Genomic DNA, 13,997 nt, shown 5'->3' with positions numbered 1-13,997 from the left:
CTTTCACCTGTCTCCATCGTAACTCAAAAATTAGTAATTGATATTACTTTTTCTTCAAATAATAAACTGGTCGGTGAATGAATCAATCATATTAAAAAAAGTTCAATGATTTTCAATGAAGGAGTGAATCAGCGAACAAAAAGTTAAACTCATTTGAAAACTCAATGCTACACCATCACTTCCTCTTTCCCTCTACGCCACTGCCAATTGTGTTGTGTAGAGATGGCATTACTTGCTGTCCCTTGACGGTACACATCGATGGTGATGTCTGCTGCTATTTTAGACCTTTATAACCCGAGCGTTATGGTTAAAATTATTCAGTTCAACATTGTCTCCTGTATTATTTGTGCCGAAAAGCAGACGAAGATCCACGTGCTAAACAAGGATACCAATTCGCGTTCTGTTATTTTATATTGAAAGGAAATCTTGAGCGTATTCAGCTTTGGCTCGGTACTCGCAGATAGAGGTGTATGTGAGTCGGTATCGAAACTTCGTGGGCTAATTATACATTAAGAAAAAAAGATCTTGGTTAAAATGTTTATTAAACTCGTTGTGATTTTGTTATTGATGCGGTTTAATTGCCTTCGGAGCGAGAGACTTGATTGGGGTAAGCCAGAAATTTAATTTTCATATTTCGATTTTTCGCGCGCCATGAGGAGCTCTAGATCTGTCACGTAGACCATACCATGCGGCTATTATTATAATTGTCGACAAAATTATGTAGTACTATATTATGTAATCAAGTTTATCTATTACTCCATCCATAATAATGTCATTATACGTGGAATTGTACTTTTACTGATAAAATCAGCTATCTGTGAGAGCATACAGGTGATTAAAATAAGGTCTAATAAACAATTTTGAATGAACAGTAGTTTTCGTCAGACTTGACTTTGAATTTGCAAATAATTCACCTTCACCTAATGGGTCAGTCAAATTTGAATTTCATTCATGGATGGCCAAATTCTCAACATATAGGCATTTTCGAAAATCTAATTTATTAAGTATTTTGAAACATTGTGAGATTAAAATTGTTTATTTGTGGTTTTCGATCCACCTCAATACTTACTATTAAATTCTTGAACAAAGTGATTGGGTTGGAATACATATATATTCATAATTTACAAATACCATTATTCAGTTTCATTAACATATTCAAATAACTACCTCAGGCAAATAATAAAGTTAGCTGATTGCTTTGTAAGAAAATCAATGTTTGTATTTTTCAAAAGATCATCCTTAGAGAATATGCAAAATTGTAAATTTGCGATTCAGTAATCCCTGTCCCCTGTAATTAATATTTATTAATTCAGGTATGTTCCGAAAATCACATTTCTGAGAAAAGGCACTCTGCATTTAAAACACCTTCTAAATAACTTATATATAAGGTCGTCAGAAGGTGATCAGAAGCCATAAATAACTCAGAAAATATTTTTTACACTCGGTTTTGCATGACACAAAAGTGTCAAGCCATGCTATTTGTCAGAATTTGAGAAACGTTTCAAATTATGATTAATATGTGGGTTTTTCCCTTAACCAACTGACGTCCCCAATGAACGATAGCCCCCAAAATTCCAAACTCGTAATAGCTAAAAATTAACATGGTTTCACCGTTTCTACGTGCTATTCACCGCCTTGAAATAAAATAATGCAAACCATCTTAATAGAAATAAAAATTTATGAGGTATTTTTTGATGATCACACTGATCACTGAACAACTTGGTATCGGCCCCCCAAGATACTGAATGTATTTCCTTTTTCTTACGAAACTAAAATATCAACATTAGTAATAAGTCAGCAAAATAAATGAAACATATAGCAAGTAAGTTTATTTATCGATGCCGATGTCTGCGCATACAGCAGTAAACTTGCTACTGCATTTAGAACATTTATAATTACTATCATCGGTTGACAATATACTATGAATGCGCATTAAACATCGGTGAATAAACTAACGTTATTTAACTCTGAGAAATTGTTTTTTTTTTCATATTTTGAAATTGGGTTTTTGTACAATTTATTTCCAATGCTTACAACAAATTTACCCCTTCCTTTATTTTCTTTGTTTTCTTGTGGATGTCCATATTTTAACGTACATAAGTACGTTAAAATATTCAAGTGACGTATTAATAAGACAATTTTAAGAAAAAAAGGCTATATGAACTAGTGTCCGAAAATGCTTCGTTTTGGAGATACGGGGTGTTGAAATTGAATTTTTTTGATCGGTTTTTGAAAATAACTCTTGCAAAATAAGTTATTTGCACGAAATTCGTTACCTGGGGTTTTTTTGACGTGGGAAATCATAATTTCGTATTAATTTTCATGTAACATCTAGAGGGCGCTGCGTACGCTGTCATTATTTATTTCAAATTGCCCTAACTTTTTTGACAGTGAACTATTGGTACTTTTCATGAAAAAACCTAATTCCCACACCTTTTCCAAGTAAAAAAGGTACATCTCCTCAACAACGCTGGAGATGATCGTTTTCGAGATATTTATAATTTTCTATATCGATGCATATTACTTAGCTCCTAGGGCGGTAAGTGAAGTTGTTGATAACATTACAAAAACTAAGAATGTGGTGGATCAAAATAATCAACTTTTTCCCATGAAATGTTTAACGAAGAATGATTTGTTATCGAAATACAGATTGTTGAAATTTTTTAAAACATGGTAGGTTTTTGTCATAAGTTTTTTACAATTTTAGTTATTTTCATCAAACTTCATACGCAGAATACCCATACAGACTTCTTCTAAACTGAGCATTATCGAACTGCTTATTCAATCCAAATTAAAAAAATTGTCACGTTTAATTATTCAATTAGAAAGTGCTATATTTCGGGGTTTGTAAAAAAACAATTCGGAGAAGTACTGTTATTTATTAGGAAAATAAACATATAAAAATTGAACGAAACAACTATTACAACAACTGTTCAAAGTGACGACCCCCCAACAGTAATACAAGCTTCTGCTCTCCTCATCAAATAATTCCGCACACGTTGAAAAATGACCGGAGTGTTTCTTATCGTTTCGCAGCAAGCTATGATGCGATCCCTCAACATTTTCTCGTTTTCAATGGGGCTAGCATAAACTAGTGATTTTAGGTGTCCCCAAAAAAAATCGACGGGATTGAGGTCCGATGACCTCGGGGGTCAATGCTCCTCTTACTATCCATCGTTAGGGATATGCTACGTCTAAAAAATTTCTTGCTATCACACTAAAATGAGCAGGAGCTCCATCGTGCATAAACCAAGAGTGATTCCGGAGACCAATGGGAACATCTTCCATTACTTGGGGAAGCTGGTGTTCCAAAAAATGTAAGTAAGAATCTCCATTCAAACGTAATGGGAGAAAATAGGGCTCAATTAAATAATCCCCAATTATGCCTATCCATACTTACATTAAAAGAAAATCTGTCTTGGAAATGAGTTTGCGTTATCGCATGTGGGTTATCTTCCGCCCAGATGTGGTTGTTATGGAAGTTCATGATATCATTTCTTGAAAAATTAGCCTCATCTGTGAAGAGGATTTTCGAAAAAATTTGCGGATGTTGTTCGACTTTTCTTTGAAGCCATTGAGCAAATTCGATACGTGATTGGAAATCACGTAGCGTAAGTGCCTGGACACGCTGAATATGATAAGGATATAATTGCTGTTCCTTTAAAATTATGTAAACTGTCATGTGACTTACATTTAAAGTTTGAATAATTTTTCTCGAACTCGTCTCTGGATGTTCACTAATTTCTTCGAGAACCGACTCCTCCAATTCTACAATTCTTGTAGTCCGTGGCCGTCCTACTGCAGAATTTGTTTCAAAGCTTCCAGATTCGGAAAGTCGCCGGAAAAGATCCGCAAATGTCGCTGCACAAGGAGTCACGCGTTGGGGATACCTTTCCTGATAGATGCGTCTGGCCTCGCTTGAATTTCCGTCAGCCAAGCCGTATGCAAAAACCATATCAGCCATTTTGGCATTCGTAAAGTGAATTTGTCAATTAATAGTTAAAAATGTGACAGCGAACTTCTATTTTTACAAACAAACTTTTATAGCCTACTCGATTTAATTAACTTATTTTGCAAGCGGAGAGTGACAAAAATTAATGAAATCAAATTTGGCTATAAAGTAATATGCATCGTAATAGAAAATTGGAAATATCTCGAAAACGATCACCTCCAGCGTTGTTGAGAAAGTGTACCTTTTTTACTTGGAAAAGGTGTGGGAATTAGGTTTTTTCGTGAAAAGTACCAAAACTTTACTGTCAAAAAAGTCAAGGCAATTTGAAGTAAATAATGACAGCGTACGCAGCGCCCCGTAGATGTTACATGAAAATTAATACGTAATTATTATTTCCCACGTCAAAACACCCCGTATACTGAATTTTTTGCAAGAGTTATTTTGAAAAAGCGAACATAAAAATTCAATTTCAATTGTCTCAGAAATACGTCACTTGAATATTTTAACGTACTTATGTTACACCCTGTATCGTATGTATCGGATTTTAGCCGATATAAGGAATTAGTTATTGTAGTATTAGTATTGATTATATTCAGGTAACATTTGTTATTTCAGGTACACATCAAAGGTACCTGACCTTATCAGTGTATATGCAAATACTTGTCTTGACTTGATGTATTAGTTACTTGAAAATGGTTTATAAACCGAAACCGGTCATAACAAGTATTAAACTAAGTAGAAATTAGACCCAAAAGATATTTTCTTTATTCTATATTCAAGATGAATTTCTACAAAATAAGTAGGTAATCCAAAAAACGCAACGTTGAACTCGGTTTAATACAGTGGCGAACAACATTTGATTTCATTTGATTAAAAAATACAAATTTATGTGTCATGTATTTCAGGCTTTTTTGTTTGCACGTTTTTGTTAGTAACAATTGCACCGCAGGCGATTATAATTAGTTAATATTTCCAACTACTTCCAATTACTTTCCAACAAAACATCAAATTGGTATGTGCCCAAGGCGCCTGACATACCCTAATACGGCTCTGGACCTATGGTTAGGTAGCTTTGCCTCTATTTTTTGCTAGGTAATACATTTAATTAACAAAATTCCTCTGAAGTAATAAAATGCAAAACTGGAACCTCTGGCGTATAATGAATCCAAACAGACAGTTTTCCAAACACCAGGACTGTACTCTTCTTTATTAGACTAAGCAGCCATTAAAACTCTTTTTAAACAACACGAAACATCTACTATCGGAAAATGAAAGTATAGGTACCCTATTAGATATGAATAGAGACCAGTTTTACAGTCAGAAATTACTTTTCTTCATTTCCTGAAGACGATAACTTGTTGGTGAAACGCGCGTCGAAAAGAGTATTGCATTTCTGGTGCTTAGAAAAAGTGCATCTACAGATCTATAAAATAATCAGAATATTAGATTTAATAATAAATACAAATGTAGAAAGGGCAAAAAACTACTGCATTTGATAGGTTAGGTTTTTGAAAAAAAATATCTAATTTGTCAGTAACTTGAATTTATAAAATTTGGCATATAAAAAAATATGTATAATCTGGTGAAATTATAAAGACTATCCATTTTCTTTATCCAACCGACATAAATTAAAACATAATTTGTAATTATAATTGGTCTTGTGATGTATATCGATTTGATATTGATCTTTGATAAATTAACTTTTACCTCTAATTCCCTCTGTGAAATTTCAGATATGAAGTTTGAAACAAAGAAAATTAAAATTGTTGCCCTCATTACAAAGGAAGCCTTTCGTGTATTTTCCAATCAAGTTACAACCTTTTTGTATCTGGAATACATAACAGCATCCGTATTCTGTTAATCTGTTATAATAGATGTTCTAGTAACCTTTCTTGATACCCTGGCTTTGGTGAGCTCCGTCACGCTGGAACCCGCTTTGAAAAAAATCTACTTTTTTTAGTCTACTTCACCTACAAACGATATTTATAAATGTAGTAATGTTCATTATTTTGTAGTCTTATCGGTTACTGAGATATTATTCTAACTACGAAGGACGAGTAATAATGTGCCAAAAAGTTCTGAAATAGGTTCTAAATGGATTGTAGTTTATTGTAGTAACAACAAAATATCACTATATTTTATATTCTTTTGAACTATAGCAAAAACGCTACTATAACAAGACTACAAATCATAAAATAACAATTGTCCTCAAACTACAAACGATGAAGTTGATTGTAGCTGAAATTAGATGTTTGTAGTATTTTTCAAGTGCATTTTAGTGAATCAAGAACACAATTTTAACCACAAACGATGGTGATGAATGTAGTAGAGTTCATTTTTTGGTAGTCTCATCAGTTACTGAGAAAGCACTATTGATATCATTCAAACTACGAAATACAATATTAATAATGCCCTAAAAAGTTTTGAAATAGGTTCTAAATTGATTGTAGTTTATTGTAGTACCAACACAATATCAAATTATTTTATATTCTTTTGAAGTATAGCAAAAAAACCTACGATAACAATACTTCAAATCATAAAATAACAATTGTCCTCAAACTACAAACGATGAAGTTGATTGTAGCTGAAATTAGATGTTTGCAGTTACCATTAAACACATCTTTCTTGCGCATTGTTAGTCGTATGTCGTAGTTTGAATAGTATCAATAGTGCTTTCTCAGTAACTGATGAGATTACAAGAAAATGAACTCTATTACATTCATCAGCATCGTTTGTAGTTAAAATTTTGTTTTTGATTCACTACAAATGCAGTTGGAAAATACTCGATTTTATTTCATTCATTTTTGATGTGTTTAATGGTAACTACAAACATCTAATTTCTGCTACAATCAACTTCATCGTTAGTAGTTTGAGGACAATTGTTATTTTATGATTTGAAGTCTTGTTATCGTAGCTTTTTTGCTATACTTCAAAAGGATATAAAATAAATTGATATTGTGTTGGTACTACAATGAACTACAATCAATTTAGAACCTATTTCAGAACTTTTTGGCACATTATTATTCGTCCTTCATAGTTAGAATAATGTCAATAGTGCTTTCTCAGTAACCGATAAGACTACAAAAAAAAGAACATCACTACATTTATTAGTATCGTTTGTAGGTGAAGTAGGCTAAAAAAAGTAGATTATTTTCAAAGCGGGTTCCAGCGTGGCGGAGCTGCTTTGGTGCTGTATCTGTATTGCCTCTCTAGAAAAAAATTGCCGTAGCATGACATGACGCCAAATGTCATGCAGATACCTCATCATTTAAGGGCAAACCAGCCTCCTATGTTGTAGAAAGTTGAGTATCGCTCATCTATCAAGACTCTTTTTGATATTTGCGAATAGAGAAACTCCCGTGGTTTAGAATTCTCCAGTTCAAAATTGACGTCACAAGAAACCACGTGAATTGAGTGTTATAGTTGTATAATGTGAGGTCGTAACGTACTACTAGCGGTGGAAGTAGTGAAAACCATTCAACCGCAGTCAGCTGTTTAACGAAGGTACCGTAAACGCATAACGTGGCAGCTTACGTGGTGTAGGTGATAGTCGGCTTGTTCATGATTAATGAACCTATTTTGCCATTGAGGCAACAGGTAAATTTAACAAGAAACCGCCAAACCGTTTCTCGATCTCGTTTCGTCAAACAATTTGGCATCCTCAGTGTCGAAGTGTTCATGGTATAGTTCAAGTAAACGATATAGTGCCCCTTCCTTCCAGCAGTTCCCCTTTAATAAAATAGGGAGCTAACTAATTTTGTTATTCAATAACTATATTATATGTATATATATATATATATATATATATATATATATATATATATATATATATATATATATATATATATATATATATATATAATATAATTATATATAAATATATAAATATTTCGTTTATTCAGATGAGTGGGAACGTAGGGATTCAAATAGCAGAGTGATGATTGAAAATACATCTGAATACTTTTTACTCGCATTTGAATAGGTGTGAACCACAATAAACCCTTGCGGGTTGCGGTGGAGGGTCGAATAGACCCACTCACTTGTGACTTAACCTAACCTAACTACTTACTCACACATATATATATATATATATATATATATATATATATATATATATATATATATATATATATATATATATATATATATAATCGATAGCTTCAAAAACACTTCACTAACTTCTTCTGATAATTCCGCTTCCATATTCTCCGTTTCACTATCACTGTCGTCATTTAAATCAATAATGAATTTATCTCCACCATTGATATGAAAGTGCCCAATCTCCATAAAGTCTTTTCCAACTGAATTACTTTTTTAATCCTTTTCTGCCAGTCTTCTTCGGTAATATTAGATACTTCTTCTTTAACTAGCTCTATCACCTTCTTATCAAATTTTGGAAAATTATTTTTATGCCTGATGCTTTGTTTCAATTTTCCTCAAATCAACTCGATGGGATTGAAAACACAAAAATAGGGGGAAAGTCTCAATATGGTGTGTCCATACTTTTCAGCAATAGTCTCAAGGGCATACACTTTTTCAAATGTTTTTGTCTGTAAAACTTCAAGTAGTTGATTTTTGGTATAGTTATCTTCAAAATACAAATTGTTATCCATTAAAAAACTTTGTATCTCATCTTTCCTCGAATTTTTATTCGGTACTTTGACGAGGTGTCGCGAATGATAGAAAGCGTTGTCAAGAACTATTACAGTATTCGCATCCAAATTTGGGATCAATATGTTTTCAAACCATTCCTCAAAAATATTAGCTTCCATGTTCTTATGATAGTCAACATTGTAGTCCTCAAGTTTTTTTCCACCTAATTTCAAAGAATTCGGGACCCATCCTTTACTTCCTCCGCAATTCACAATGATCTTTTGTTTGCAGGCTTGTTAGGCGTACAGATTCTAGAACCATCAGTCCACCCTTTCGTAACTGTGTCGTGAGTGTCATACTAAGTTTCGTCCAAATAGAAAATTTGCCGTTGTTCTTGTATATATTTAGTTATTTGTTCTAAGTATTTGTTACGCAATTCCACTATTCTTCTGCTTTCCATAACTGCTTGTTTAGTATTTTAAATATAAATCCTAGTTTCTTTATCCAATTCTGAAGAGTTTTGTCACAGCAGCTCACGTTATGGCCAGAAGTATTCAATTTCTTCCTTATGATTTCAATTGTAGGAATCTCATTGCTTTTGTAACAGTCGTATATTGCTTTTTTTATGATTTTATTAGATGAACATCTAAAGGTTTTGGTAATCCCGCATCAAATCGCGTCTTGCGTTCATAAGGTTTGTTTTTGACTATTTACGTACATTCTTATTAGTCAGTGGGCTATGCTTGAAGACTGGCAGTAAACAAATCTGAAGAAATGAACTTTAAACGTTCAAGCCAGTCTCGAATATACCTACACAGTAGGTTATGGACTGAAGCCTATCAGAAAACAACTACTCCCCTGGCTAATACCAGGCTAATACCACGAAGGGCGTTGGATTATATCCGACAGGCGCCAGTGCAGGAATCTGCACAGAAAATTTCCTGCATATGCAATTGGTAATACAACTGAAAGAGTCGACTTTCAATTTTGGAACGGGCACACTTGCAGACCGGTTTCGGGCTCATTACCCACTAATCAGTGCAAGGTAGTGACCATCATCGACCTAAAGTCAATGATATTCCATAATTGAAAATCGGAATTTTTTCAGAGTATTTCATTCCTCTTCCTAAGTTGGAGCGAAACAACAAAATGTCACTCCATCTAGTGGACGAGGTACTAACCGACTGCATATCCGTAATTTGCCCGATTCCTTCGAATAAGGAAGAGAAACTTTCTTATTAGTCAGTGGGCTATGCTTGAAGACTGACAGTAAACAAATCTGAAGAAATTAACTTTAAACGAGACTGGCTTGAACGTTTAAAGTTCATTTATTGAAAAGTTATTGAAGTTATTGAAAACTGAAACATATAATTGAACGGCGGTGAAACTCACTGTTAACTGTCTTATTATACCTGCTATTTTTTTAAGTGTGCATTTGGAGCGAAGGTGAAAAATATTTTCCACAAAACCAGACTGTCACTAATGACAAAGCAATTTCCTGGCGGCCAATAGCTTTACAGCAAGCGGCGCGAAGCTCTCTTGTGTGTGGAAGCATGTCTATCTCCGTTGCCTTTTGCGCTACGATGTCAGCGGCAAGGAAATACTTCTACATCTACCTTCTGTGGAGAAAGAGGCTACATAATTGTGCAGACTTTGAAAGTCATAGTATTCCTCGCGTGCTCTCTCCCACGCTGTATACCTTGTACACCATCGGCTTCCCGAGACCCGAGCGTGTGAAAGTCTTCCTATACGCCAATGATACAGTTCTCCTCGCCTCTTCTATGTGTCATGAGCTTGAAGTCGACCACATGCAACCATAAGTGGACGCCCTCGAACGCTGGTATCTGGATTGGAAGAATCCGCGGGTCAAGTACCTGGGTCATATGATCCACTGCAGACTTATTTAGTCCCCGTACATCTAGGCACGGGTTCACAGTCTGTTCCCCTCGATAGTAAGTCTAAGCTCGACCTTACAAATGAGGGATTGATCCAAAACACGATATTTAAGCCTGTCATCATATACGTTCCAAACGTCTGGGGACAAACCCCACCGACTGATATCTCTAAATTGGAGAATGACATGGTTCGTGCAAAAGAAGCCATTCGCAAAAATTTGAGGCTTCCTTCCAAGGCAGCTTCAAATACAAGCTGTTGAGAAACTGGTGAGTTTGAGATAATGCGGAAAGCCACGATAATCTGTTGGTTAAGGAAATTATAGATTATGCGACGACCACTGACGGTACAGAAGGCCCCGACACTCAGTCGAGTGAGGCTTTCACTTTCTCCGTTAGTGTGTGAATAACTACTTCAGCAAATACCCAAGTCAGGAAAAGGTGCTCCGCCATAGGCGGTATGGATGTCTAATGACCTTCATGTCGTCGCAAACGGTCAGTAAAATGTTCTTCGCCTGCCCTGACGAATATCACGCCGAAAGGGTAGGGGAGGTAGCTTCCAACTTAGATTATGAAGATGACATCGGTAGTTACATCATGGGAAATAGTCTCCGACTTGATGAATCTAAAAGCCAACCACGACCTACGTCCTCCGAGAGGACGGAATATCAAGAGCAGACAGCTGTGGGTTCATCGATGTATCAAAAACACTTTCAGGTTATGGTGCAGGTGTATACAGTTGCAAACCCAAGACAGAGGTAGCTTGCCCAGGACCCATCGCTAAAATATACATCATTGATTTGTATGTGGAGAGATTGGAAGACACCATATATATATACTTATAAAAATCGGTTCTGAAAGCACTTAGCTCTCACCCAGCAACCTACAAGTTACTAGCGAACTACCAAAATAAACTTTTTGTATAGGAAGACTGAAAAATTGTCTCTGGTTGGGTTGCTGGCCTCACTGGTCTGGAGGGTGAGGAAGCTGCTGACTTCATTGTAAACGGGAGTGTTGCAAGTGGTTGAAATCTACTGGACTACGAGAAGAGTTTCACACTTCTGGCAAAACCTACCAGGATTGATTCTTTTCAAGAAATGTGTGCATTATTCGAAGTATATACCTAACAATTGTTATATTGCATCATGGATGACTTACGTTGTCTAACCGAATGACTTCCAGGTCATTGTCGTCTGAATCATCATATAAAGAAACTTGGACTGTGGGAAGACAGTGCGTGCTTGGAAAATAATGAAACAGCAGAGCAAATATTCTATCTCTGCTCCGCTGCTATCTAAATCAGGTTTTCATAGTGTGGCATAATTTCACTCGTACCATCTGACAGGAAAGTTTACCTCGCGGACTTCCATTTAGGAATCTGGATACTAGATGAATACCAGACAACGCTGGTTTAATTTGCGGTAGTGACACAAGGACCAATCATAGATGTGACCATTGAATTTTTTACCCCCGCGACGATAACAAACCTTAGAAAGAAGGCGAGATAGTGACAATTCTTATTAAGACGCCATCTATGAGATAACGAGAAAATATATGAATCAGGAATATCAAAAATAAATTATATTTATTCCATAGATGGCATTTCCCAAAGGGGAGTCATCGCCATTTCTTGCTCAGGATCATTATGGTTAAGGACAGAAGGATTCAAACTTTGTATCTATGACCTAGTCATATGGCAGTACGTAACGAATATAATGTTTTTGTATTTGGTACTAAACAGCCGATAGGCAAATGTTTTACGGCGAAACATCGAATGTCTACCAGTGGGAATGACAGTGTTCCATGTAATTTTACTTCTTTCGCTAATTATATTGTGTAGGAATCCTGTGAATGACATCTGTTTCGATTCCATTGCGAATGTATGGAATACAAAAGGAATAGAAAAATAAAAGAAAATAGAAAAAAGTATTTGTTTCCAAAGTATTTTTATTTACGTGTATTCCAATATTTATGTGAAACTAGCTGTTTGGAGAGGGCTTTTTTTCCAGTTTGTTTCTGAAAGTTACTTCTTTGCATGATCTATACAAGTATAGAGTTAATTTTTGAAATTGATTGCTTTGTTCCTTTCTTTGGAAGATCCTACATTTTTTGTATCAAGATGGAGAAGTAGACAGCCAAAAACTTTCTTTCCCGAATACTAAATAGTATAGTAACTTGGTGAAGTTAATAAAGACTCGCCCGAAGAAGCCATTGTATGCCGAAACATATGTTGCGTTTTTGTAAAACTGTTTAGTGAAAATCTCACAATGAAGTGTTTTCTGAATACGTTTCGAATTTTCATCAAGTATCGGCCAATTCCAGCATATATTTATTAATTTTATTCAGGAAATTAAGTTAACTAATTAATGTTTGTATGAAAAGTGGTTGTATGCTAGAGTTTTTACCGATTTGGAAAGTTTTGTATTTTTTGAATAAAATATAGTCAGCTAAAATGTTTATTTCTCTGAAATAAATAAAATAAAATAATGATAACATTAATCATTTACTTTTATCAAAACACTGACCATTATGACTTACTACTTACGTCAGTGATAGCCGGTAACTTGATAGAGAACGATTACGATTTTGCAAAAGAGTATATACATCAACATGTTTTGGACAGTATGGAATTCGTTGTGATATTGACTATCTTCGCCGAATAATTTTGCATATGCCACCACTTATTTTCTTCGCTAGAAATAAAATTCGGTATTCTGAAGAATAATTTTGTTATTTAAATCAACTACGATGATTATTATTGCTTGTTATAGGTATAGAGTTATAATTGAATAATATTTTGATATTCTTTCTAGAACTTTATGTTCATACACATTATTGTGTATACAGGGTGTCCCATATAAAACTCCGCGGGCAAATATCTAAGAAAGCAGATAATTTTGGTGTCAACGGGTCCTCTTATTTACGTAGAGATCTAGCACTAGGCGTCATCCGTTAGGGCGTCGCGACGCCAACTTTTTTAAAAGGTAACCCAGTATTTTCAATTGGATTTTGAATTCTGCATTAAATTCTGAGTTCAGCCATATAAAACACTTGTAGTTTTTCTTGAATACTGATGAAAAAAGACAATTTTATTGTGTATTATAAAGAGGGCCATGAATTAGTCAAAATAAATGCAATAATGTATTTATCGATCTGTCAGAAGAACTGTCGAATATGACGAAAGTGTATTCAGTTTTGTGTTGGTTTTTCGTAAAATTGAAAAATGGTTCAATTTTCAAATGCAGAAAAGTTGGATATATGTATTTATGGCGAAGCAAGAAGGAATTCAAAAGAAGCAGTGAGAATATACGCTAATCGGTATCCTGACAGAAAATTACCGTCAGACAAAATATTCGCTGGCTTAGCCAAATCTTTGGCACGATATGTATGCTTTAATGAACGGAAGCGAAAAAAACCAAAAATGGCTACTGATGAGGATCCACATCCAGGTAATAATATTCATGTTTCATTTTTAATAACTAAAATATATTCCCATATTCAGGAGATGCTGATAGAAGATTGAACTTCATTGCATGGTTGTTCACCCGTATTGAAAAAAA

The 13,997-nt window shown here is 34.7% G+C and overlaps 1 protein-coding gene across 1 annotated transcript in view; it reads left to right on the top strand.

Annotated features, from left to right (window-relative positions):
* Nucleotides 1-400: 400 nt before the first annotated feature.
* Nucleotides 401-13,997, top strand: part of cue (Low-density lipoprotein receptor repeat domain-containing protein cueball) — a 60,809-nt gene continuing 47,212 nt past the window's right edge. The window contains exon 1 of the mRNA XM_074173661.1: nt 401-607. Within this exon, the coding sequence (XP_074029762.1) occupies nt 535-607 (73 nt within the window). The 5' untranslated portion in view covers nt 401-534. The remainder of the gene's footprint in view (nt 608-13,997) is intronic.

Source organism: Leptinotarsa decemlineata, unplaced genomic scaffold (assembly GCF_025532065.1).
Source record: "Leptinotarsa decemlineata unplaced genomic scaffold, Ldec_3_MD MMD2_tig00000251_RagTag_RagTag, whole genome shotgun sequence".
In the NCBI taxonomy this organism is placed as follows: domain Eukaryota; kingdom Metazoa; phylum Arthropoda; class Insecta; order Coleoptera; family Chrysomelidae; genus Leptinotarsa; species Leptinotarsa decemlineata.
The sequence above is the reverse complement of the archived record's forward strand: the minus strand, read 5'-3'. Positions and strand labels throughout refer to the sequence as shown.